General features: G+C 38.3%; 1 protein-coding gene and 1 long non-coding RNA gene across 3 annotated transcripts in view; one reads left to right on the top strand and one right to left on the bottom strand.

Annotated features, from left to right (window-relative positions):
- The window catches only part of FRAS1 (Fraser extracellular matrix complex subunit 1), a 436,686-nt gene that overhangs the window by 107,692 nt on the left and 301,809 nt on the right, over positions 1-27,185 (bottom strand). Inside the window, exons 31-36 of the mRNA XM_077882614.1 lie at positions 26,284-26,462; positions 21,822-21,938; positions 13,121-13,235; positions 9,747-9,884; positions 7,383-7,415; positions 67-198 (exon numbers count right to left, since the gene is read on the bottom strand). Of these exons, the coding sequence (XP_077738740.1) occupies positions 67-198; positions 7,383-7,415; positions 9,747-9,884; positions 13,121-13,235; positions 21,822-21,938; positions 26,284-26,462 (714 nt within the window). The remainder of the gene's footprint in view (positions 1-66; positions 199-7,382; positions 7,416-9,746; positions 9,885-13,120; positions 13,236-21,821; positions 21,939-26,283; positions 26,463-27,185) is intronic.
- LOC144304149 (uncharacterized) lies at positions 7,748-12,506 on the top strand. Of its 2 annotated transcripts, none has more exons than XR_013371105.1 (4): positions 7,748-7,904; positions 9,633-9,777; positions 10,733-10,836; positions 11,926-12,506. It is a non-coding gene; the product is annotated as an uncharacterized LOC144304149 (long non-coding RNA). The 2 variants fall into 2 exon arrangements; XR_013371106.1 differs by having other exon boundaries at positions 10,375-10,836.

Here is a 27,185-nt window from a genome sequence, read left to right as displayed (position 1 = left end):
ACAGCGACTGATGCTGAAATATGGTTCCATTTCCAAAGGCATGTTTCTTTCAGGTTTAGTTCTTACCTAGAGAAGCGCTGCCTCCTGGGCTGACCTCAAGCCGTGGAGCTGTGACCCGGAATGCCGGCAGGTGCCGATCAGTGGGAAGCAAATGAATGGTGAGGACCATCTCCGGACTTGTGTGAGCTCCATCGGAAACTAGAAAGGATAAACACACGCATGCACATCAACTTGTGGTCTGGTCACCATCAGGCTGCTTCCATAAATATACAGCCAGAAGCTTTTATATATATTACCTTAATACTTCGAAGAGATGTTTACAAATGGAAAAAGTAGGCAAGCACGGAAGATCCTGTGCGCTATTCTAACAAAGCTTTTTCCACTGGGTGACAAAAAGGCTAAAGGACTATAATAACTAAACCATTCTACGAAGCAAGTTTCAGAAGAGGGTGATACTGATAAATGATAGTGTAAAGGAAAGTAATACAAAATCTGTACTCTTAGATGATTCTGGGAAAGTATTTATGGAATTATTTTTTGATTCATTCTCCTAGTGTTTCAGAAAAATATTTTAAGAGATCTTGTTTAGAAATGACATGTGTATGTCTCATTAGAAAATAACTTTTTAAAAAGGACAGAAAATACTTGTATAAGTATCTCTGATGGCATTTGTTTGGAAGTAAGCAGATTCATTTTGTTTTTTACCTGATCATCATACACATTGCAATAAATGGAAGATATCTTTGTGACTAGAACAACGTCTTCAAGATTTTACTTTCCTGGATTATCTGACATCCAAGTGAACACTGACAACTTGAGGGAAGTGAAGGCAGAACTGTTCTCACATTTGACTCTTATTTCCGCCTTCCTATATCTACACCTATACCTCTCTACTCTAAAAGCCAGGTTTGGAAGAATATCTGTACCACCAGTTCACTGGTGTGCTTATCTGTAGTGGCTACCAAGAAAACTGTACTGTTGATGATTTGAAACGTGTAATATGCTTGCATACGGTTTGGTTTACTTTGCTTTCTTCCGGACTCAGTAGCAAGTCAGTAGGAATCTGACATCTATTTAAGCAAAGCAAAGCATTGCTCAGTGACTATTAGTAATGATCCCTTTTAAGTTTTAGATTTTTTTTTTCCTTGAGAAACAGATCTAAAAGATATGGCTAGATTTTATACGGTACACTCCATGTCCTAGAGCAGTGCAGAAGCAGTCCTATTGAAGGAGAGCAAAAATTACCCCTGTGAATGAAGATTTTATGGCTCTGGTCATTCAACTAAATGTCATGATTACTGCCCCTACTTCTTTGTTTATGCTCAGTCTCCTCTCTGGATCCTCAAAGATAGAGATGGACAATTCCTAACTTTTGGGGGCTTGGGGACAAATATATGAACTTTTCCATAAATATCAGCAGATTCCAATTCTCTAGGACCCTTGGAATCTAGTTAAGAACACGTATGTTAAATAAAAATCATGATTGTAAGATATAATTTTACTTTTTAAAATGTTTTACATTGATTTCATTTTTAAGTTGGGTAGGACCTCCGGGAGCCTTCAACATCCTTACTTTTACAGGAGGGGAAGGAAAGGCCCTGAAACTTAAGAGCTTTGATAATAGCACAGAGCTGTCAGGGTGACCAAAGTGTATCTTTGCCTCTGTGAGTAAATGGAAGAAAGCTATTTTCTGGTACATATTTTATAACTAGAAAATATATCAACGGGGTGTAGGGTTTTGTAAGGAAGCATAAGAACTTACAGTCAACATGTTAGCGATTACACATCTACCTGTCCCTTTAAGCAAGGTTTCTGATTTCTCTGAGAAACAGCCTGACTGCCTCTCTGGGTCAGATGCCTCCAGTGGGCACCATTTGCCTCATGTATTTTCCTTGCTCAGGAAGGCTTTGCAGAGCATCTGTGCTTATTTTGAAGCAGCCAGCTCAGGAATATCAGCTTTCCTTATCATCCTAGCTGATTAACCAAATGAGCTGTTCTTTCTCATTCTATGGGTTAATGTCAGGGCTTGGACTTGTTTCCACCTTAGTTCATTATGTGCCCAATTTAAAATTTTCTATCACAAAACTCTGCTTCCTTCCTACCAGTTTGCAAAAGTTTTTCTCCTTAAAAAAAGGGAACATCTTATACCCTTCATAACCAATTAACTAAAAATGGATCATAGACCTAAATATAAAATGCAAAACTACAAAACTCCTATAAGACAATACAGGAGAAAACTTATATGACCTTGGGAATGGTGATGCCTCTTTAGATACAACACAAAAGACACAATCTGTGAAAGAAATCACTGATAAGCTGGATTTCATTAAAATTAAAAACTTCTGCTCTGTGAAAGACAATGTCAAGAGTATGAAGGACAAGCCACGAACTGGAAGAAAGTATCTGCAAAAGACCCATTTGACAAAGGACTATTATTCAAAATATACAAGAACTCATAAAACTCAATAATAAAAACAACCCGATTAAAAAAATGGGCCAAAGATCTTAACAGATATCTCACCAAAGAAGATATACAGATGAAAAATAAACACATGAGACAATGCTCCTCATCATATGTCAGCAGAGACATGGAAATTAAAACAATAATAAGATGCCAGTATGCACCAATTAAAATTGCCAAAATCTAGAACACCGACAACACCAAATGCTGGTGAGGATGTGGAGCAAAAGGAACTCTCATATATTGCTGGCGGAAACGCAAAATGGTACGCCCCTTTTGGAAGACAGCTTGGCTTTTGTTTAAACATATGATATGATATGATATAGCAACTGCACTCTTTGGTACATACCCAAGGAGTTGAAAACTTAGGTCCACACAAAACCTGTACATAGATGTTTACAACAGCTTTATGTACAATTGCTAATACTTGGAAGCAACCAAGATGTCCTATCATTCATGTAAATGAATGGATAAAATAAACTGTAGTACCTCTAAACAATTGAATGCTATTCAGCACTAAAAATAAATGAGCTACTAAGCCATGAAAAGACACAGAGGAATCTTTAATACACATTGCTAAGTGAAATAAGCCAATCTGAAAAAATTCCATACTATATGACTCTCACCATATGACATTCTGGAAAAGTCAAAACCATTGAAGACAATATAAAGAATAGCCCTTGCCAAAGGTGGGAAGTGGGGATGGGAGATGAATAGGGAGGACAAAGAGGATTCTTATGGCAGAAAGACTACTCTATATGAAATTGTAATGATGGATAAATGTCATTATCCAATGGTCAAAACCTGTAGAATGTACAAAACCAAGAATGAACCCTAGAGTAAACTACGGACTTAGGTGGATTATGACATGTCAGTGTAGGTTCATCCTTAGTAAAAAAAATGTACTATTCTGGTGAGTGCTACTGACAATGGGAGAAGCTATGCTATGCATGTATGCATGTGTGCATGTGTGGGGGGGCAGGGTGAATAGGGGATATCTCTGTACTTTACTCTCAATTTTTTTGTAAACCTGAAATTGTTCTAAAAATATTAAATCTTTAAAACAAGTTTTTTAACAAATCACTCAAAAAAAAAAAAAAAGAAAGAAAGAAAGAAAGAAAGAAAAAGAAAAACCTCAGGCAGAAATAAGATAAATTAATTGGAGGTCTGCCCAATGTCTATTTCCTCTACACTGTATAATAGGTTCAAGGATCATTTAACTTAAAGTCCTGGAGAAGTTAATAGTTAACCCCTTCACCTACTCAAGCTTTCAGGTAAAAGTTGAGGCTCGGAAAACAAACAAGCACACTATTATACTTGTTTTTCATGACCAACACACATACAAACCAGACTAAATTAAGTATCCCACGTTCAGTGTCAGAAACTTGTATTTAAATCTTGGTTCTACTCTTTACCAGGACTGTAAATCTGGGCAGATTACTTACTCAAATGAACCTTAATGTCTCCAGCTTTCAAACACTAAAAATAATACCTGTCCTTACAGTCTTGATACAAGGATTAAATAGGACAACTTGTATTGCAAATTGTTTTGTAAAACATAAAATACTATAAAATCTGTTGTATATCCTTACTGATTGCATGAATTATCTAGAAGTCTATCACTGGAAATGAGCTGATACTAGATTCACATCAACAATAACACAACACTCGAAAAAGAAATAATAAGGCATCCAAATTGAAAAGGAAGAAGTAAAATTGTCACTATTTGCAAATTACATGATATTATACACAGAAAACCTTAGATGTCATCAAAAAGTATTAGTACTAATAAATAAATTTAGTAAAGTTGCAGGATACAAAATCAATATCCAAAGATCTGTTGCATTTCTATACCCTAATAATAAGCTATTAGAGATGTTAAGAAAACAATCCCATTTACAAGTGCATAAAAAAAATGAAATACCTAGGAACAAATTTAACCAAAGAGGTGAAAGATCTGTGCTCTGAATTAAGAGATACTGATAAAAAAAAAAAAAACTGAAGAAGACACAAATAAAGATATCCATGCTCATGGATTAGAAGAATTAATATTGTCAAAATGTCCATAATACCCAAAGCAATCTACAATCCCATCAAATTTCCAATTGCATTTTTCACAGAAATAGTACAAATAATTCTAATTTTGTATGAAACTATAAAAGACCCAGAAAAGATAAGACCATCTTGAGAAAGAAGAACAAAGCTGGAGGCATCATGCTCTCTCATTCCAAACTGTATTACAAAACTATAGTAATCAAAATAGCATAATATTAGCCTAAAACAGATCAATAGAGATCGATACAATAGAATAGAGAGCCCAGAAATAAGCCTATATATATATATATATATATATATATATATATATTCAATTAATTTATAACAAAGGAGGTAAGAATATACAATGGAAAAAAAGACAGTCTCTTCAATACATGGTGTTGAGAAAACCGGACAGCCACATGCAAATGAAGGAAACTATACTGTTACCTTATACTAACACAAAAAAACAACTCAAACTGGATTAAATCCTTGCATGGAAGACCTGAAACCATAAACTCCTAGAAGAAAACAAAGGTGGAAGCTCCTCGATATCAACCTTGGGGATGATTTTTTGGATTTGAAACCAAAAGCAAAGGCAACAAAAGCAAACATAAACAAATGGGACTACAGCACACCAAAAAGCTTTTGCACAGCAAAGAAAACCATCAACCAAATGAAAAGACAAATACCAAAAGGGAGAAAAATTTGCAAATTATATATCTGATAAGTTAATATGCAAAGTATGTAAAGAACTCATACAACTCGACAGCAAAACACCCAAACAAATCCAATTTAAAAATGGGCAGAAGATCTGAACATTTTTCTAAAGACATACAGATCGCCAATAGGTACATGAAAATATGCTTAACATCACTAATCATCAGGGAAATGCAAACCAAAACCACAATGAGATATCACGTCACATCTGTTAGAATGACTATATCAAAAGGACAAGAAATAACAAGTGTTGGCTAGAATGTGGAGAAAAGAGAATGTTTGTGTATTTTTTGTGGGTATATAAACCAATATAGCCACTTAAAAAATAGTATTAGGTTCCACAAAAAAAAATTTTTTTACAGATTTTATTTATTTGAGAGAGAGAGAGAGGGATAGCAAGAGCAGGGTTAGGTGCAGAGGGAAAGGGAGAGAGAGAAGCAGATTCCCCGATGACCAGGGAGCTTGATGTGGAGCTCTACCCCAGGACCCTGAGATCATGACCTAAGCTGAAGGCAGATGCTTAATTGATTGAGCCACCCAAGTGCCCCAATTCCACAAAAAATTAAAAACAGAAGAACTACATGATCCAGCAGTTCTACTTCTGGGTTATCCAAAGAAAATGAAAACACTAACTTGAAAAGATACATGGACTCCCATGGTTATTGCAGCATTATTGACAATAGTCATGACATGGAACCCGCCTATGTGTCCACTGACAGATGAAGGGATAAAGAAGAGGTAGCATATATATGCAATTAAATATTAGCCATAAAAAAGTAAATCTTGCCATCTGCAATGACACAGATGGGACTTGAGGGCCTTATTCTAAATGAATAAGTCAGACAGAGAAAGGCAAATACCATATAGTCTCATTGATTTTGGGGTTCTAAAATAAACAAGCAAGGAAGCAAATAAAAAACAAAAAATCCAAGCTGAGAGCTACAGAGAACAGACTGGTGGTTGTCTGAGGTCGGGGGTGGGGTTCTGAAATGGGTGAAGGGAGCCAAAGGTATACATTTCTTTTTTTTTTTTTTTTTCCAAAGGTATACATTTCTAGTTATACTTCAGTCATAGGGACGTAAGGTACAGAATGGCAACTATAATTAATAATACAGTATTGCATATTTGAAAGTTACAGACACAGTAAAAGTTAGAAGAAAAAATAATTTGTAACTATATATGGTGACTAATGTTGTGATCATTTTGCAATACACACAAATACTAAATCATTATGCTATATACCTGAAACTAATAGGACAATTTGTTATGTCATATGTCAATTTAATCTCAATTAAAAAAAAAACAAAAAACGACAGGACAATGAAATTTACTGTTGTTTCAAGTGTGATTTTCAAACCTCAAAGAAGGAAAGATCAGGAAGTTTGAGGGAGATGACTTTCTCTCCAACCAATATTTATCCTACATGAAACATAATAGGACACATGGGTGATTCCAATGGAATAGTCCATCTCAAATAAAAAAACAGTTTAAGGATGCCATTTACAGCCAAACATCCTCGTACCAGACCTCAACAAGATAGCTTGTCCCTGTGTTGTTCCACAGAGATGCCAGATGTGCTTCTTTCTGCTCCCTGGCACTCAGCTTCTACTGCACTATGAACCAAAGCAGGGATACTTGGGTCTTCCACACACAGGTTTCATTTCCCACCAGTAGCAAGGGACTCAATGAAAGGTTCAGTTCAAGACTACATACAACCACGATCCGTTAGCTGAGTACCACACAGGAACGACTGTGCCAATAATCGTTCTGGGAGCTTTACATAGTTACAATTATTAGTTATTATCACCACTGACGAATGAGACATTCAGGCATAGAGAAGTTAAGAGACTTTATCAAAGCAGGCTGACCCCCAGGCAGTCTGGGTCCAGAGGCTAAGATCTTAACCACTACTTCTTTTTAATAGATATTGGCACTGCTTGAAATGGGGCTTAAACAACAACACTAATCTTTGGAATACTTGGTGGATTATTTTTTTCTATGAATACAAAGTTAAGCTATTACTACTTAACTGGTCATGTGACTATTTCAGAAAAACTTGTATAACTTTTAAGCAGTTCTTAGAAAATAGTACAAGTAATGATGAAGGGAACAAAAAGAAAGGAAAGGAAAATTATATTTTCTAATAAAATTTCATTAAAATCTTCACCTGTGAAGTGAAATTTCACCAATTCTGGAAGGCCTGAAAGAAAAGAGAAAAATCACTATATTAATAAGCATTTTGGGATCAGAAATAGATGGAAAAGGTACAAACTATGAGGCAGAGGTCAGAAAAGTAAAGAATGTTTTCATCTAAATTATGATTTAAGGAAAGATCACCAGGTTCTTTGTTAATGTTATGTTGAATTTAATGGTGCCAGCACTAATTTTAAGTACAAAAAGAACCACAGGGTAGAATAATTTTATATCCCAGTGGTTAAGAGTGATTTATAATACATTCATTCAGATCCCATTTGATCAGTACATAAAATCCTACAAATCGGTGAATGTGGGTGATGTCATATATAACTGACAAGGCTTTCTGGTGGGTCAATTCTATTGTAGAATTGAGTGATGTCTGGGACATTGATTTACACACTGTAACGATGTGAAAGATTTATCTCATGGCATTTATCCCACAGATTATACAGGATAGGACTCTGCTCTCTCCATAAAGGCTCTAGGAACTTAGGTGAGTATAATAGATATGGAAATAACTTCAACCATGGCTGACATGTTTTCTTTCCCTCTAATCCCAGGATATCCTGAGTTTCTTTGTAAAATAGGTCTTTTTTAAAATAGGGGTTAGAGAACCATGAGCATTTTCATGGGCTCTTAGTTACCCAGTTACCAAACACCAGGGATACTCCTTAGAGAAGAGGCCTATACACTCACTTAGATATTTTTAAAGAAGAGTTAATTATTTTCTGGATAATTGCACTTATATAAATAATTGAAAATATTACTTTAAATGTTTTTTATAATTTAAAATGTAACTCTCAAATCATTTAACCCATGTTCAACTTACCATAAGAAATCACCAGCTGTTCTGTATGAATAAAACTACTACATAAAAATAATATTCCATATTAATGATGTTATATGGTACATACCTCTTAAAAATCATAAGGAAACAGGCCTCAAGATTTTTAGAATCATTCTAAGGCACAGAGGTGTTTAGGGGTAGGGACTCAAAACTCCTACATTGCAGTCAGCAGCTTTGATTACTGGGTCAAAGAGAGAGATAAGGGGTAGCAAAGGTGAACTATCACGGGTTAGCAGAAGGGCACAAAATGGCTTGAATTAGAACTTTTGTTCAGTCTTGTTTTCCTTTAAAAAAGGTGGCTTCTGTCAAATCCTGGCCCAAAAGGTTGCCTGCATTCTTCGTTCCTACATGGGACTTTCTCACTAGAGGTAGTGTTGGGATGCTTATCGCTAGATTCCCCTCACCCACAGCCCAACCACCCTGGCCTCCTCCTCAAATCCACTCATATCACTGCAGTCAAAGAGCTTTTTTTATGAAAGGCCATCTCCCCAGATCTTAAAACCTCCACTGGGTTCCTATTATTCTTGAAATAAAGATCCAAGTCCCTACAGGTTTACACAGCCTCTGAGGCCTGGCCTCTATCTTTTCCTCCAGTCTCATCCCTGTTCTGCTCAACCTTCTACATTCCAGAGACATTTTTTTAATCCCCAGAATGCCATGTGCTCTCCCTCCCCAAGGCTTCTGCACATGGAATGTGTGCCCTTCCTTGGGAAACGTTCTCCCAAGTATCCCAACAGGCACATTTAGGCTGATTAGCATCTATCCATCCCTCCGTCAATACCCCCCTGGGATGGCCTCCACTGAACCCTTAGTCTAGGGCAGTCTTTTTTTTTTTTTTTTTTTTATTTATGATAGGCACACAGTGAGAGAGAGAGAGGCAGAAACACAGGCAGAGGGAGAAGCAGGCTCCATGCACCGGAAGCCTGACGTGGGATTCGATCCCGGGTCTCCAGGATCGCGCCCTAGGCCAAAGGCAGGCGCCAAACTGCTGCGCCACCCAGGGATCCCTAGGGCAGTCTTATTACTTCTAATTCCACCACTGAACATTTTTCTTCCTCTCCAGAGTTCTTCTCTTAGTCTGCAATTAAACACTCATTGCTGGGATTATTTCTCAAACTCTCTCTCCATATGTAGGTCCAAAAGTCCCCAAGAACAGGATTCATGCCTCTTTTTATTCACCACTATAATATCTAAGACCTCACTGAGTGATGGCCACATAGGAGACATAAAATAAAATAATTATTTAATTAATAAAATAATTTATTGAAAACATGCCGGCATGCCTGCATGTATGAATAAATGAAAAAAAAAATGATGAACTGAGCCCAAACTACATAATAGTCTACAAGTCTCATCTCAAGTAATTTTGAACAGCTATAGAGCAATGTTACTAAACTATCCAGAAGGACAATAGGAAGAATTAGGAAGACCCTGCCATGAAGATCCCAGGAGAGCAGTCCGGGTGCCCCAAAATAAAGAAGACATTACCAGCGAAGGAGAAGGCCATGATCTCTTGGAGGTGAGGAGCTGCAGGGGGAGGACGGTACATGATTTTGCCCTGGTTAATATCTTCCTGTGTGAAATACCGGATGGGAGAGTGGGGCTGGTCCCTGTGTTCGATGATTCCTGGGGAGGAAAAGACTCAGCATAAGAATCAACAGTAATTCTGATGGTTGACTGAATGACCAGTGCTATAAACTGCCTTTCCCACCAGTGGGAGTCTTTTATCCATCAAGAACAATTGCTCTCTGGTGTCTCCTACCATCCCATTCTCCAGTCATTCATGAAAAAGGCAAATCTGAAACCCAAACTGACTTTTATAGCATCTTTAAAAAAAATGTTTAATTGAATTATAGTTGACATACAATATATTAGTTTCAGGTGTACAACTTAGTGATACGACAATTGTACACATCATAAGATTATTAGCTATATTCCTTATGTTGTTTTTTTCATCCCTGTGACTTATTTATTTTATAACTGAAAGTTTATACTTCTTAACCCCCTTCACTTATTTTGCCCATCCTCCTACCTACCTCCCCTCTGGCAACTACCAGTTAATTCTTTGTATTTAGAGTCTGTTTTTGTGTGTTTGTTCATTTGTTTTATTTTTTAGATTCACATATAAATGAAAGCATACGGTATTTGTCTTTCTCCATCCGACTTCTTTCACTTGGTATGATACCCTCTAGGTCCAATTCATGTTGTCTTGAATGGCAAGATTTCATTCTTTTATGGTTGAGTAACATCCCAGTGTATATATACACAACATCTTCTTTATTCATTCATCTACTGATGAACACTGAAGTTGCTTCCCTATCTTGGCTATTGTAAATAATGCTGCAATAATTATAAGGGTAAATAAGTCTTTTCAAATTAGTGTTTTTGTTTTCTTTGGGTAAATACCAGTTTCTGGATCATACAGTAGTTCTATTTTTTATTTTTTTGAGAAACTTCTATACTGTTTTTCACAGTGACTGCACCAATGCATATTCCTACCAACAGTGCACAAAGGTTTTCTTTTGCAACACTTGTAATATCTTACCTTTTGGATACTGGCCTTTCTGACTGGTGAGTGGTAAGTATCCCATTCTGATTCTGATTTGCATTTCCCTGATGATTAGGGATGCTGAGCCTCTTTTCATGTGTGAAACCCAAATAGATTCTTGCCTAGAAGTCATTGACTATAAACAATAGTAAGGCACAAACTACTACCCCTACTAGGTAATTCTCCATATGTCACAGACACTGTACCATAATTATGAACTTCTCTCAATTGAGTTTAAGTTCAAAGGTCAAAGTTGCCAAGAAAATGATATAGACTGGTTTTCTGGAAAAGCTATAATGAGAGTTTTCTCAACTTACCCCTTTTCCTTCAGAAACTCAGTCTGTGACAATCTTAGGCAACAGTAACATGGATCATGATTATTCTAAGAATTGGATTTGCAATTATAACTCTCCTTGTGATAAATGCTTTAGAGGCTGCAAATTTATCATTTCTAAATTTTGTAGTTACAAAAATAATGCTCTGGGTGGGGGGATAGGGTAACTGGATGATGGGCATTAAGGAGGGCACATGAGTGAGATAAGCATTGGCTGCTATACTACATGTTGGCAAACTGAATTTAAATTAAAAAAAATAATGCTCTGATCATGTTTCATGGCCTATCAATTCTTTCAAAGAAGGACACATGTGAGAGTTGGTTTTGAACTAATTCAAGTTCGGAAGGGCTGAGAGATCTGTGGCCATTCTCCAGAAGATAGCCCAGGCTGCTGGATACCCTGGCCATATAAGAAGAATGGCTCTTGCTATGACTTAGCAGAGTTAGATAAAGGGAAGGTGACTTTTAGGTGTTTCATTTCTTTAGGCTTTATCGAAAGAGTGGTATAATTTAATTTTTAGACATTTATTTCTCCTAGGGGATTTGATAAAGTGAAAGGCTCACATCCAGGGCAGTGGTTGGTCTTGGGAGAGCAGCTTCAGATTTGGGAGCAGAACTGTCTTAATAGAAGCTAATCGCCTTTCCATGATGGACAGCCACACCTCTGTTAGGAGCAGGCTTTTTAGTTAAGCCCAAAGTTAAGAGACCTAAAGGATGAAGATTGATGGCAGGGGCCCACCTCTTGGCTGACTGTAGTTTCATATTTTCATTTTTCCCCCATGCAGAAGGAGTGACTTATCCAAATGGGAAAGGAAAGAAGTAATATGTGGCTCAGCCTGTTGCGCACTCTCTGGCAGAGCTCCTTGTCCAGAGCACGTGCTCATCTTGTGGAGGAGGCCATCCCACCTAAAGTTTAGCATTAGCACAAGTACAGCCATTTTAGGTCCCTGTGAATAAGAGCTGAACTTTATGGGAAAAACTGCAGAATGTCCTCAATGTCCTCGGCAGGTAATCCCATATCAGAAAGACAACAGAGCTCAGAATTGCCCTCGGCAGAGAATCCTATATCAGAAAGACAACAGAGCCCACATCCGTGGTAGAAAGTCCCATCTTAGAATGAGAACAGAGCCCAAGCCAAGGGCAGGAAACCCCTATTAGAATGAGAACAGAGCTCAATGCCCTTGAAGGCCCCATATCAAAATGTAAACAGAACTTGAGAAATTCCTCCACCCCTTCTGGAGGTCCCCTAGACCAGCCCTTAAAACTAAGCTGAAACCCACCTCAGGGTCCAAGTCCCTGCTCCGCTATGTCGGGTACACTTGGACCCAAGCTCAAGCTTGTAAATAAACCCTTGTGTGTTTGCATCAGTGTCAGCTCCTTGGTGGTTTCTCGGATTCGCAATCTTGGGCACAAAAATCGGTCTGGGGCAGCCCCTGTGGCGCAGCGGTTTAGAGCTGCCTGCAGCCTGGGGTGTGATCCTGGGGACCGTGGATCGAGGCCCATGTCAGGCTCCCTGCATGGAGCCTGCTTCTCCCTCTGCCTGTGTCTCTGCCTCTCTCTCTCTCTCTCTGTGTCTCTATGAATAAATAAATAAAGTCTTTAAAAAAAAAAATCTGGTCTGTTCATGTGGCATAACTTCCCTGGGGCGGGGTCTGTCCCTACAGACAGTGCTTGTGTCTGTCTGTCCAGTTCTGCCTGTGCATGGGAGGGGCAGCTCAATCCAGCAACTCAGGTTATATGCATGCCATGTTCTCTAGCACAGCTCTGTCATACCAAAGCTGACACATTCAGTGCCGTCTGTCTGACCAAAGTGTCTCTCTCAACTGGTCCTAAGTTCAGAACAGGGGAACAAAGGGTATGAATAAGTTACTCCTTAAATCCTTGACAAGTACCTGCAGACAAAACTCCAGAGCTTGGAAGATAGGTCTACAATTAGAAGACAACAGCATTACTCAAGAGATCATTTTCTGCACATCTTACCTTGATTTGGATGCAGAGGTAACGTGATATTGTATATTAGCTTTCTGCTTGGCCTCTCAGAGTTTACAAAGGAGAGGGAATGAGGCTGAATCACAGTGAGGCCATCTTCCCGAGCCTAAACAACATTTAAGGAGGAAGAAGAAGAACAAATGGTGTGATGAAAACAAAAGCCAGAGCCAAAAATAAACCTTATTAAAAAGACAAAAAGAAAAAAACAGCCCTCACTTTGGGCTTTTAAATTAGTCACACACAGCAAAATTTTCTCTGAAAGCTCAGGAGAGGGGTCTGGTCTCTAGCGCTGCAGATTTGTCTTAGCCTTAAGAACTTTACAGGGTTCCAGAATCTTCCAGTTTTCTTGTGGTGGTACACATTTGAAAATGAGCCACCACAGCTGGCTAACCCCCCAGTTCTTTCACAGCTAGGTCACTACATCTCTACTCCTTGGATTTAATACGTTAAGGTTGGATTTGGTAAGAAGCCCTCTCTCACTGAACCCTCCCCCCCACCGCCCCCTGCTTGGCTAATGGAAACTGTGATTTTTCAAAGGGCTGAAGATGAACTCACCTCAAATATCAAAAGAGGCTCATTATTTGAATTCAAAGGTTTAAGAATTATTTATTAAATCACATAAAAATAGAGTTTTCTTTGTCTCCATTGCACTACTCAAAAGAACTAGATATTGCTTTTCCTTTCTAGCACTCAGTATCCAATGAAAGTGTCAAGGAAAATTAATTAAAAGGCCAACGTGTACATATTTTTTACTGTTCATTCACTTATATATAGTCATAACCCACCCATAATGACAACACTCAAAAAAATAAAAAAAATTAAAAGAGAGAGAGAGAGAGAGAGATTTCAAATCTCATGACCAGACATAACAGTGAGTTGGGGACAGCAGCAAAACACAGAGTGGAGATGAGAAAAGGGAATAGTGGAAACACGGGCCCCTTGTCTGGGTCACATATGCTGTTAGCAAGACAGAACAAAAATATCTGGTTCATTGCAGGCTCTTCCTAACTGACCCCTGAAGGGTTAGAGTGTGACATGCTCTCCTGCTCTTTGAAACTCTGCTCCTTTCAGAAGGAATTTCCCCATTTAGGAAAGCATTAAGTAGGCCTCAGTAATTCTCATGGAGGAGGGCGTGGTGTTCCTCCTTTTAACCATGAAAAGATTGAAGGTTGCAGTTGCTTTGTAAATGTCCTGAAGGCACACTTGTCCTGGGGAGAGGCAGCATTTGCAGGTTAGGACAACCCCTCTATAGTAAAGAGTCATATTTCAGGCCACTGCTCCGCTCTGGAATGTAATGAGTAAGGAAAGTAAGAATTACAAATAGCAGCTGGTCTCTCACCCTAAAATAAAACAAGTAAGGACAACAAATTAAAAATATATGCCCTGTATAAGATGTTTACAGCCTATGCATGTGTGCACACACCTGTAAGTAAATACATGTGTGAGCACAGCTACATGGAGAGAAAAGTAGAGACTCACTACATTGTTCAGTACTGACACCTTTTAATCTCAAAACCATCAAAATATCTGAAAATTCTCAGGGTATCATGAGATATTTTTGAAAATCTATATGTCTCTAAAATAATAAAGTAATAAGAAGAGGAAATGGACATAGGAGCTTGGATAGAGGGAAATTCATGCTAGGCAAGATAATATATTTTATTATGGAATTTATTGACATTATTTCTCTACTAATAGAAATAGACACGGGGTAAAAAAAAAAAAAAAGGACTTGATTCCCTGAAGAAAGCAATACTGATGCTGACATATATCAAAGTATAATCAATTTTAATATTGGCTATTTGGAATGTTCAATATTTATCAATTAAATATACTAAGAAATGAAAGATTAAATTTCATAGAAATCATTACAGAAGACACTTTTTTATTAAAATATCTATCAACAGGGCAGCCCCGGTGGCGCAGCGGTTTGGCACCGCCTGCAGCCCAGGGTGTGATCCTGGAGACCCCGGATCGAGTCCCACGTCGGGCTCCCTGCATGGAGCCTGCTTCTCCCTCTGCCTGTGCCTCTGCCTCTCTCTCTCCTCTCTGTGTATTCTCATGAATAAATAAATAAAATCTTTAAAAAAAAATAAAATAAAATATCTATCAACAAAAGAAGATTACAGAATAATGTTTCTCATAATACCCATTTTACCTCTGAATATATCTGGACTCCAATTGCTTCTCCCCACTGCCACTGCCACCACTCTGCTGGGAGCCACAATCTTACCTGGATCACCAGGAAAACCTTCCAATTGTTTTCCTGCCCCACCTACAGTCTCTCTCAGCACAATATCCAGCCAGATAGGGAGGTTAGACTTATACTGCTCAATACCCAGTAATGGCCCTGCTGAGCGGTGCCCCACCCCAGGCACCTGGTGCCTGACCAGATGCCTCCCAGTGCTGCTGTTAACCCCATACCACCGAGGCCTCTGGCTCCCCACCCCCAGACCAGCCATTTCCTAGCCCTGGAAATACACCACATGTGAGAAGTCCCAGCCTGCTGGTAGGGGACAGGAGGGAGTGAGGAGATGGGAGCCTTACAAGAACTGAGGCACCTGTAGGTCCTGCTCATCCCCCAGGTTCCCAAGGCAGAACTGGAACTGGGGCCCAGGCAGAGCCACCGAGGCTGGGCCTGGGTCTCTCAGCCATTTGGCTTTGTTTCCCTGTCCCTCTGTTTGCTTGTCTGTCAGTCTGTTCCTGGGAAGCTCATCACTATGGGCCCTGGTACCTTCCCGGTCTGTCCCATACCGTTAACCATACACTGATCTCTTACTAAAAAAAAAAAAAAAAATACACAGAAAAAAATGAAGTCCCTATGATGGCCCATGAGGACTTAGAAGATCTGCTCCAACTTCTCCCTCTCCCCTCTCCCAGCAGATACACTTGGCAATTTGAGATTGCTCTCACATTCACTGATTCTGTTCCAGTCATTCTGGATTCCTTGCTATTCCTTGAACATCTAAGCACACTCCCAACTGGATGTTTTTAAACACGTGGTTCCCTGGGCCTGGAATGGTTTTCTCTCACTTCTTTTCTACATGGCTCTTTCCCTTACTTCCTGTAAGTCTTTCTTTAAACATCATTGTTTTAATAAAGCTCAGCTCATTTTAAACTGCAATCTGGGTCTCTCCTGTTCCCACCACATTTCTGACCTCCTTGACCTTGACCTACTTTTTGTTTTACCATAATACTTTTCACTAACATGCAATATATGAGTTATTTATTTATTACTTATTGTCTCTTCTATCCTGCCCAGCCAAGAGAACGGAAACTCCATGAGAATATGGATTTTTGTTTGTCCAAGCACCCAGCACATGGCACATGAAAATGCTCAACAAAAATTTGTTGAGTGGGGATCCCCGGGTGGCGCAGCGGTTTGGCGCCTGCCTTTGGCCCAGGGCGCGATCCTGGAGACCCGGGATCGAATCCCACATCGGGCTCCCGGTGCATGGAGCCTGCTTCTCCCTCTGCCTGTGTCTCTGCGCCTCTCTCTCTCTCTGTGACTATCATAAATAAACAAACAAAATTAAAAAAAAAATTTGTTGAGTGAATGAAAAATATCATTATAAAAAGATTAAGAAATAAAGTAACGAAAATACTTTTTTTAACAACTTAATTAAAAAAATATTTCCCATTGTCTTTCAATGTCATCTAAAGAGGGGCAAACACTTCAACATGTAAGCCTTAGCAAAATGTGTGTATAGCTTCAATCTTTTGAATCCCACATCAAGATTTACAAACAACATTTTTTTTTTTTTACAAACATTATCATTTAAGCCTCTATTTAAAAAAAAAAGACTGCTTTCATATGTCGACTGTCATATTACCAAAAGAGCAAAGTCCATGGCTGGCCTCAGAAATTAAACACCCACAAAAAATAAGAAGATGAAATTAGTAAAATGGGGGTTCTACAAGAAATCATCTTCTTACATAGTTTAACCAGGACAACAAAATTAGTTCACTGGCATATTCATGTAGCAAATATTTAGTAAGAACCTACTATGGGCAAAGTACCACACAAAGAGCTATGGGAGATGCAAGATGAATCAGATGCAGACTTTGTCATTAAGGATTTTCAGTTTTAGTAAGGGAAGTTCATAAATAACTCTGATATAGAAACTGCTAAGTATTGTGAAAGGCCCAGATAAAGCACAGTAGGAATTCTAAGGATGAAGAAACATTTCCAGAAATTGCAGATAATAATTTTATTAGTGTTTGAAAGGCCTCAAACACAAAAAACCATGGAGAATAAGCCCGCAGCCATAAAAAAATACAGCATGCCCAGACTTGAGTCTATATGACAAAAGAGATAAGGTGTTCCAACCAAATCCCTGCTAACCCCAATAAGAGAGGTTTTAAGAGAACTCTGTTACAGCAATCACTTTGGAAACAAATGGAACTAGGAAGGCTTATGCTAGGCCTTCCTCTCCAGTGGTGACCTTGGGCAATCCAACTCTGAGTACCACAACCATTTGAAAAAGGAAGTAGTAAATATACTGTCTTTCACATTAAGAGATAATAGAACTTATTTCCTCTTTAAGAGAGGAATTGGAAATATGATATTCAAAGTATGTGTATGTGTGTACATAGCCATATGATCAATTTATTTAAATTTGAAGGTGATAACAGTTTAGGGAGTTATTAGCTGTGTGAAAGTACATCTGAAACGATTCATCTAGTCAACAAATATTTACTGAGCAACTACTTTTATATAAGGCACTGTGCTAGATGCTGAGGAAGATACCAAGATTAATTAGTTAAAGATTTTATCCTTAAGGATCTTCTAAGTCAAACGGTGGATGATTACTTGGAAAACTGAGTTGATGTAAATCTATTAACATATTTGCCAAATCTCACATTATGTTATGCTATCTATTAGTAAATATGCATGTCTACAGATTTCCTTACCCAAATTTGATATTTATCCTAAATGTATACATCTCACATGTTTATATATAGGTACATATCTTATAATATTCTACATATATATATACATCTTATATATGTTTGCATGCACATAATTCTGATGGAACACTGCAAACAAAATCATAAGATACCATTTAAAGAATCAGATTTGATGAAAAAGAGCAGTACAGAAAGGCCACAGAACAAATTTCCATTTAGGCAGGCATATGTTGCTTTTTACTCTGTGCAATCTTCCTGGGGAATCTCAGGCCTGAGGATTAAACCACTACTTGCCATTAATGATTCTCAGAGGTTTATCTCCCACAGAGAATATCTACTGACCGTCTGCCAGCCTTTAATAGGCACATCTTTTATAAGTGCAGTCCACTGACCTCATCACGTCTTCCATCTCTCCCCCTCCCTCGAATGTCCTCATACATTCCTGATCTCAATGAATGGCACCTTTACTTATTTAGAAACTGGGCTGTTTTACCCTCTTCCTATATCCAACTGACCACTATGTTTCTAAATATCTTTCAATTTCTCCCTAGTTTTTTTTTTTTTTTTTTAACCATCTTAACCACTTTTAAGCGCACAGTAGTGTTAACTATATACACATTGTTGTGGAACAGATGTCTAGAATGCTTTCATATTACAAAACTGAAACTATATTATGGAACAAAAGGAACTCCCCATTTTCCCTCTCCCTACTTCTACCTCCACCCCTGCAGGAGCAACGACTATTCCACTTTCAGTTTCTTAAAGTTTTACTACTTTAGATAGCTTACATAAATGGAATCATGCAGTATTTGTCCTTTTGTGACTGGCTTATTTCACTTTTAGGGTAATGTCTTTAAGGTTCATACATACTGTAGCATGGCAGGATTTCCTTCTTTAAGATTGAATAATATTCCATTGTTGTATGTAACATACTTTTTTTTTTTTTTTTTAATTTTTATTTATTTATGATAGTCACACACAGAGAGAGAGAGGCAGAGACACAGGCAGAGGGAGAAGCAGGCTCCATGCACCGGGAGCCCGACGTGGGATTCGATCCTGGGTCTCCAGGATCACGCCCTAGGCCAAAGGCAGGCGCTAAACCGCTGTGCCACCCAGGGATCCCTGTAACATACTTTCTTTATTGCCTGAAGGGCATTTAGGATGCTTCTGCCTCTTAGCCACTATGCATAATGCTGCAATATACATGGGTGTGGCAGTTTCTTTTTGAGATTTTACTACCTCTTAATCCTTATTGCCACTGCATGGGGTTCATGCTACCAATCCTTCTTGTTCTAGAAGACTGTAACAGCCTATTTCTCGGCTCCTTGTTCTCTGTCTGGAACCCATATGCAGTGTTCTTTACACTACAGCCAGAATGATCTTCCTAAATTGAAAATCTGATCATGTCCCCTCTCTGCTATGAATCTTTCAACATCCTACCTGCCCCAACAGCCTTTCAGGACAAAATAGAAACTCTTCATCTTATCTGTAAGGTCCTCTATGATCTGACTCTCATTTCTTGTTTCTTTTTCACCTAGGGATTTATGCTCTGGCCAACTGAACTCTCTGTAATTCCTCAAACATGTCACATTCTCCTGTGTCTCTAACTTTTTTTCACCTGCTGCTCCTTTGCCTGGAATGAATTTCCCCCTATTTGTAGGCCAGATAAATGGGGTTTCAAGTGTAGTTAGTGGACCAGAAGCAACACTATCACATGGGAACTTGTTAGAAATGCAAATTCTCAGCCCTAGACCAGACCTACTAAATTAGACAATTCTGGAGCAGGCTTCAGCAATCTGTGATCTAACAAACCCTACAGGTGATCCTAATGTAGGCTGAAAGTTGAGATCATGCTCATAATTTACACTTCAACTAGCTCAGTTGACCTCCAAGAGGAAGCCTTCCATGACCTTTCCCATGCCCTATTGGACTAGGTATCTTCCTATTTGCTTCCATATTGGGACTCTGCTTGTGTATCATATCATGGCATTTATCACTGTACTGTCATTGCTTACATATTTGCTTGTTTTAGACTCTATGTTCCTTGAGAACAGAGACTATGTTTTCTAGTCATTGAATTTCCAATGTGTTTCATAGCAGTTGGGATAGATTAGGGGCTCAGATGTATTGATTTGAATGACTGAATGACTGGAGAAGTGGACTCCTATCCTTAAACACATATATGAATACACCATGTATGTATTTAGCATATATATTCATAATGTATTTATCAAATATGGGTAAAACCTGTGCTTGGAGGAATCCAAGCCACTGAATAGAAAATGTTTTTGTCACAGATGACAGGTATATCCTCTAGTAATGGCCCTAATTAATGTCAAAAGAAATATAAACTGTATATTTTAAGGAATAAAAGAGTGGGCTAATCACATTTTACAGTAAATTCACCTTTGCGATATCCTAAATTATACAGGACAGATCTAATTTACAAACATGCAGCCTGAGACCCTAAAGGTTAAGTAACTTAAGAAGTCCCTGGAGGTCCACAACAACATAGTGGGAAGGGCGCCATCTTCATTGGCTCTTGGCCCATTCTTTTCCTCTAAACTCAAAATAACACTGCATTAGCATTTGGCAAGAAGTGTGTATGCACATTTTTCTTTACAGTTTAGAGAAAATTCTGATCCGAGTTCCTCCAGTCAGAATGATGAATTATAGACTTTATAATGCTGCTGAATTATGATTTCTTTAAATTATGGTTTATGGCAGAAATGCCGATACCAGCTATTCATTAAAAACTTTGTTTCCCCCTTTATGTCTCTGTCATGCCCCAGACCCATAATTTCTAAAACTATAGCTGCTCTCTTTGTTGTGGCTCACAGCTGATACACTACTTTGGAGTGTAATTATGTGGGCGCTAACAAAAATGTGAATCTTAATGATCAATTTACAAGGTCTTATATCCTTGTGGCTCTGTCTAGAACAGGGGTTCTGGCTTACATACCCCCTAGATATAGGGAACAGTGGGGTTGCTAATTGTCTGCACTAAGCTTCATGTACTAATTTAGCTGTCACCTTGCTTCAAACCTTTCCATGTACCCACACTCCTTCCTCCACAGCACACAAGACCTTCTGTGATCTAGCTTATGAACCTCCACCTCCTGACTACTCCTCCTTTGCCTCCTTAAGTCCTCCAGTCTTATTGAACTGTTTGCAATTGTCCCAACCATCACATTGTCTTTCACTTCTGTGTCTTTGTAGGCACTGTTCTTACATCTGGTGGTACCCTTCACCTTAATCCCTCCCTTCCTTCCAACCTGCCCCTCAAACTTTCACTTGGATGATTGGTACTTATGTCTTTGGATACAGCAAAGCATTACCTTCTCCAGGGGACTTTTATAATAGAAAAACAAAAACAAAATTTTCTCATTGGGCTTCTAAGACATAGAGTAACAGTTTTTCCGGCTAGGTGGAGCCATAACTGACTGAACAATTATGCCAAAATGGTATTGATTAAATAGAAATGAGCTTGAAACTTCTTCCATCTATGCAAAGAGAGGCCCTGTGAACCATCTGGGATGCTATAAAAAGAACAGAAGCAATGGATGGGAGGTTGTGGTGGATTCCATGTAACCTTCCTTTCACTCTGGGATTTTAAGTTTCCTTTTCAAGTCAATGAGAAATATGTTCTCAAGGCTGGTTATTGTTGGCCCCTGAGTCTGCATCCTGAGCCAGGCATTCTCCAGATATAAAAGCAGGATATTCCATCAAGCCCCATCAGCGAGTCTCCTCCAAGCAGGAGGAGCCCTCCCACCCAACTCACAGTCATATGGAGAGATGCTCCCAGAGAGAGTTTAGGTGCTTCAGGTGTCTGTGGTAAGATCGCGATGTTGAACATGTGGTTCTCCAGATGTGTATGGGCATCTGAGGCACTGGACACCTGAAAAGAAATATCATACTGGTGAGTCTCTCATCCTTTGTTGGGCACAGCATGTTTGTGCATGTTTCTTTATCCCCCTTTAAACCATCTGTCTTTGAATTCTCTGTGCTTTTGCATTATAATTTCCATTCTGCTCTTCATATTTTAATGCTAATGTTTTATTGATCATAAAAAATATGTAATCATCTTAGGAAGTTCTAAAAATTCAGGGAAATACAAAAGAAATAAAAAGTCTAGAATTTCACTAAGTAGACATAGTAGTTATTAACATATTGATGCATTCTAGTTTAGTCTATTTTCTATGCAAATGTGAAACTTTATATACAAGTATGCGTTTTACATTTCTAACAATTCTATGATGTTTTCTTATATCATTAAACATTCTTGAAAACATAATTTTTGATAGCTATATGTCTCATTATGAGCATATGTAACACATTATATGTGTGATTTTTATTCTACTTCTTTAAACTTTACCCAGCACAGATACATACACTGAGATTATAAGCAACAAATCTCAGCCTCATCACTGTAAGGTGAGATTAATATCATTTATAACTAGAAGAGTGGTCACCAAAATCAACCTTTTCTTGTTTCAAAAATGCTGAAAAATGATGCTTTGCCTATGTAGCTAGCTCCTCCCCTCCCTCAGTGCTTCTGAGTTGCTCCCCTTAAGCCCCTCCTCCCTGTTATCTGCTCCACCTTAGGCTGGCTACGCACAGTTGCAATAATTCCATGTGAGGGGGAAGGGTTCTGTCAATTCTGAGAAAAAGGCAGGAATAGCAGTCATTACTCTGTCTTCTTAAGACATGCCCAACAGAAAAACTGTCTTCTCTCTTGATCACATCAGAGAACTGTAGATCAAGTTGTGGAATATCTACATGTTTTCAAGAAGATATCTTACTGTGTGTCATCATGAATAATTTGATAACAATAGTAATAATTTACTGAACATCTCTCATGAGCTCAGCATGTACTACCTACTTTTCAAAAGTCATCTTACTGCTTAAAAAGTAGATGTTATCTCCTATTTTAAAGACAAGAAAACCAAAGGTCAAAAAAGTTAAGCAAGGTATCAAAGTCATAAAGTCAATAAGAGTTGGTATTTAAACAGGCCAGCAGTTTCATGATGTTCCTACTGATGAAGATGGCCCAATTTGGAAGCTTTAGAAACTTAGGAAAGTGGAAAATATGCTCTATCTTTTGAAGAAAAAGAATGGAACACTGTGTAGGTAGTGAAATGTGGACATATTACTAAGCAAGGGAATTACTTCTAGCTTCCTTAGTAAAGATACTGCTGTGAAATATGCTATTCTTTTCATACCACATTCCTAAGGCTATCTCAACATGATCTGAATATACCAAAACCAGAGTTCCTTCCCATGCCCCAAATGATGCAGATATGCATGTTTTCTTCTCACTATGCCATGCTCTATTTTTTTAATGCCAGTTGCATTACATAAGTCCCAAATTTTATGTGCAAAGTAACAGATGGGATGCATTGATGACTCATGACAGCACATCAATATTAAAATGGAATTAAATCCATGCAACTCATTGTATTGCATTTTCTGCTTTAAAGAAAGAAAAGAGAAGAGAAGAGAGAAAAATCATTAGAACAACATCTTTCTTAGTTTAAAATTCTTTAGGGACACTAACATGATGAATGAGAGAAGTTGCAACCATTTATTTTAGCACATAGCTACAGTGTCTTGTTGTCATTTCAAATCAAAATATGAAGTAAGCCTATAAAACAATGAGACTTTAAAAACACACCAAAACTTTTATATCCAGGAGAACATAATCTCAGAGAGTTGTTTCACATTTGCAATAAAGATGCTGTCAGTGTTCAAAATGTACTTCTTGGAATGCCTTCAGAGAGAGTTCACAAATCATGTAAGAAAACTGAGCTTGTTACTTCATAATTGCTCCCTGTTTTAACCAAAAATAATTACTGCTCTTTGTCTTACCAGACATGACTGGTAAGACTGGCTGACTTTTGGCTCTTTGATTATTTTTTAAAGATCAACTTCCACAGGTGATATAGTATCACTACTGAGGATATTCTAAAGAAAATCCCATAGATTTTGAAGAAGATTTCAGGTAGGAGTTCTAAACACACCTTGAGTAAAATGTATGAAGACTCTCCAGAGGGAACCACTTTCTAAGTAATAATGTTCAATAATGTTAAAAATTCTAGAGTTTGTTTTTAAAAAATCAATAACTTTTGCTTTTTTATAATTATCCATTTAGTAACCAACTTGCAAAAGCAATCAAATATCATTTTAAGCAAGTACTGAGACTTGCTTTCCAAGGAAGTGCTTGATATTGAGAATGTTCTTCGTCCTGACATCTATAAACGCAAAAGCAGATCTGAGGATTCTAGGTGTCTTCTTATGATTGAGGTCTTTGCCTCCATTCTGACTCATTCTTTAAGGACTGTGTAATCCCTAGGTGCTAAAAATGAAGATGTTAACTTGGCAAAGGGCATATGAAGGCTTACCCAGTCATTGGACATTCAGTATGCTCAGTATAAACTCATTTTAATGCTTTCCAAGTTTAGTTCAACCTGCTCCCTGGAAAAGTAAATCTTTTACACAATATAAATTAGTCAGGCAATGAAGATGTGCACACCAGGCATCAGAAACAGAATGCATGGTATGGATGGTAATTTTAACAAGGTGAACTATCATGGCAGTTTATTCCCAGTTGGATTCCTGGACGAAAGAAAAGTCTCAGATTCAGAGAGTCTGTGACCCTGCTTTGGCTGATCACTACCACCAATGCTTCTTTATAGTTTCTCTGACATCTTTCCAAATTCATTCCTGTATGTATGTTTCAATCTGTTTCTCATTCAAAGTTCCTCATTCCTTTGTACTTCTATTCAATTCTTTATTTCCATATTGCCCTTGACAGAGGTTTGTCTAATTTTATTGGTTTTTCCAAAGATTCAGATTTTGTACTCATTATCAATTCTCCCATTTTATACTGAATCAATTCATCTGCTTATCTCTATGAATTCCTTCCTTTTGCTTTCCTTAGGTTTTCCTTGTGGTTCTGTAGCTTCAGTTAGTCCATTTATTTTCATGTTTTTCTGCTCAACAATAAGAGCTTGAGGCCATCAATTTTCTTCTGAGTATTATTTCATCCACGGCATTTAAGTTTTGATAAGTTATTTCTTCCTCATCAACATTTCTTAATAGTTTGCCATTTTGATTTCCTTTCAGAACTAGTAATTATTTAGGAGACTATTTTAAAAATTCTAAATGGCTTGAGCTTTTTGTTTACCGTTTTATTGTTAATTTCTAATTATATTTGCTAAGTGCCAGAGAATGTGCCCAGTATAATTTCTTGTCCTTCAATTTATTCACAGCCTCCGTAGGGTCCGTTTGTCTTCATTTGTCAGGCTATCATAACAAAAATACATTAATTGAGTAGCTCATAAACAACAACAACAATAAATTATTTCTTGCAGTTCTGGAGACCAGAAGTCTGGATCAGGGTGCCAGCATGGTCAGGTTCTGGTGAGGGCTCTTTTCTGGGCCGCAGACCACTGACTTCTCATTGCATCCCCATGGCAGGGAGCAGGGAAGGGGAGCAAGCTCTCTCGGGACTCCTGTAAGTATACTAATCCCATTCATGGGAGCACAGCCCTTATGACCTCTTCTAATTCTAATCACCTACCAAGGGTCTCATGTCCTTATACCATTACATAGGAAGGGGGTAGGATTTCAACATATGCATCTGAGAAGGACACAGACATTCAGTCTACAGCACTGGTATTTAAGCAATCTTTATAAATGGTAGCAACAAACTTGTACATAGTGACAGGTAGTATTCTACATGTTCCATAGGTATTAACTCATTAAATCCTCATAGTAGTTTTACTTTACAGATGAGAAAAATGAAGCCCAAGCATTTCGCCAAAGTAATTTTCCCAAAGTTGTGCATGACAAAACTGAAATATGAACCCACTGGGTTTGGTTGCTAAGTCTATGATCTTATCATGAGATGGTAAATGGTCCAAAAACATCTGAAAAAAGAAATCTTGTTTTCCTCCATTTGGCATCTTAATATTTTAAAACCTTTTTTTTCTAAACACTTTACCATCCATTATCTATTATAAGCTCTGAGCTATGGAAATGACTCTGCTTGTAGAGATACTGTAAGACTGAATCAGCAGATTAAAAAAATCTCTCAATACTATTAATTGCATTTGTTCTTCCCCCAAATGTGATTTCCAGGCAACATAGAAAATGACATGAATTGTTGAAAATAACAGTAGGATGGTTTTCCTCAGACCACCCAGACATCAGAAAATATGCCAGTCAGAAGCAGAGGGTACCTGAAAACTGAAGGAGTCACTCTGGGCTGGGACTCCTGAGTGCCTGTACCACACAATGCCTTCATTGATGTCTTGCTGGGTAAAGGTGCTGGTAGGAGTTGCTGTCCTCCCATCAGGCAGGTGCTGCCCTTCTCCTGCGGGGCTGTCTGCAGGCATTTCAACCAGAAGGACTACCTCTCCTAGGAAAGCCACAGAGTTAGTAAGGATCTCTGGGAAATGTAAAAGTAAGTCAGAGCTCTCAACTCCCCTTTTTTTTTTTAACAGAAATTATGAACTTCCTTATTTTTAACCTAAGGTGAAGGAAAGTATGTTAACACAGAATTCAACAGACATCATCAAATTCACCTTCAGATACAGAATTCCCAGTCCGTCAGCTAAAAAACACTAAAAGTGATTCAAGGGCAGTTCACATATGATGTTACTGACTACATCTATTAAATCACATTAAAATCATGAATACAGGGATGCCTGGGTAGCTCAGTGATTGAGCGTCTGCCTTTGGTTCAGGGTGTGATCCCGAGGTCCTGGAATCGAGTCCCATATCAGGCTCCTTGCATGGAGCCTGCTTCTCCCTCTGCCTGTGTCCCTCATGAATAAATTTCTTTAAAAAATCATGAATACAGCAAACAAATACTCAAATACGGGGCACTAGGTAGATTCGTTTCTACTTACAATTTTCTATGTAGCAGAAAATGCTTTCTAACTAGGAAGTTTTTGGTAAACACAATGGGAAATTTGAAAAAACCCAGAGAGAGTTATTCTTGGGAGAATTCTATACAATGAGAATAATGATAGCTGGCCCTAAGATGCATATGGGAAGCCTGTGTGAAGCACATTATGTGATGGCTCAAACCCAGTTTCATGTCCAGCTGCGTGACAGTATGTAGGCTTTCTAAGCCTCT

Source organism: Canis aureus, chromosome 33 (genome assembly GCF_053574225.1).
Source record: "Canis aureus isolate CA01 chromosome 33, VMU_Caureus_v.1.0, whole genome shotgun sequence".
Lineage (NCBI taxonomy): Eukaryota > Metazoa > Chordata > Mammalia > Carnivora > Canidae > Canis > Canis aureus.
The sequence above is the reverse complement of the archived record's forward strand: the minus strand, read 5'-3'. Positions and strand labels throughout refer to the sequence as shown.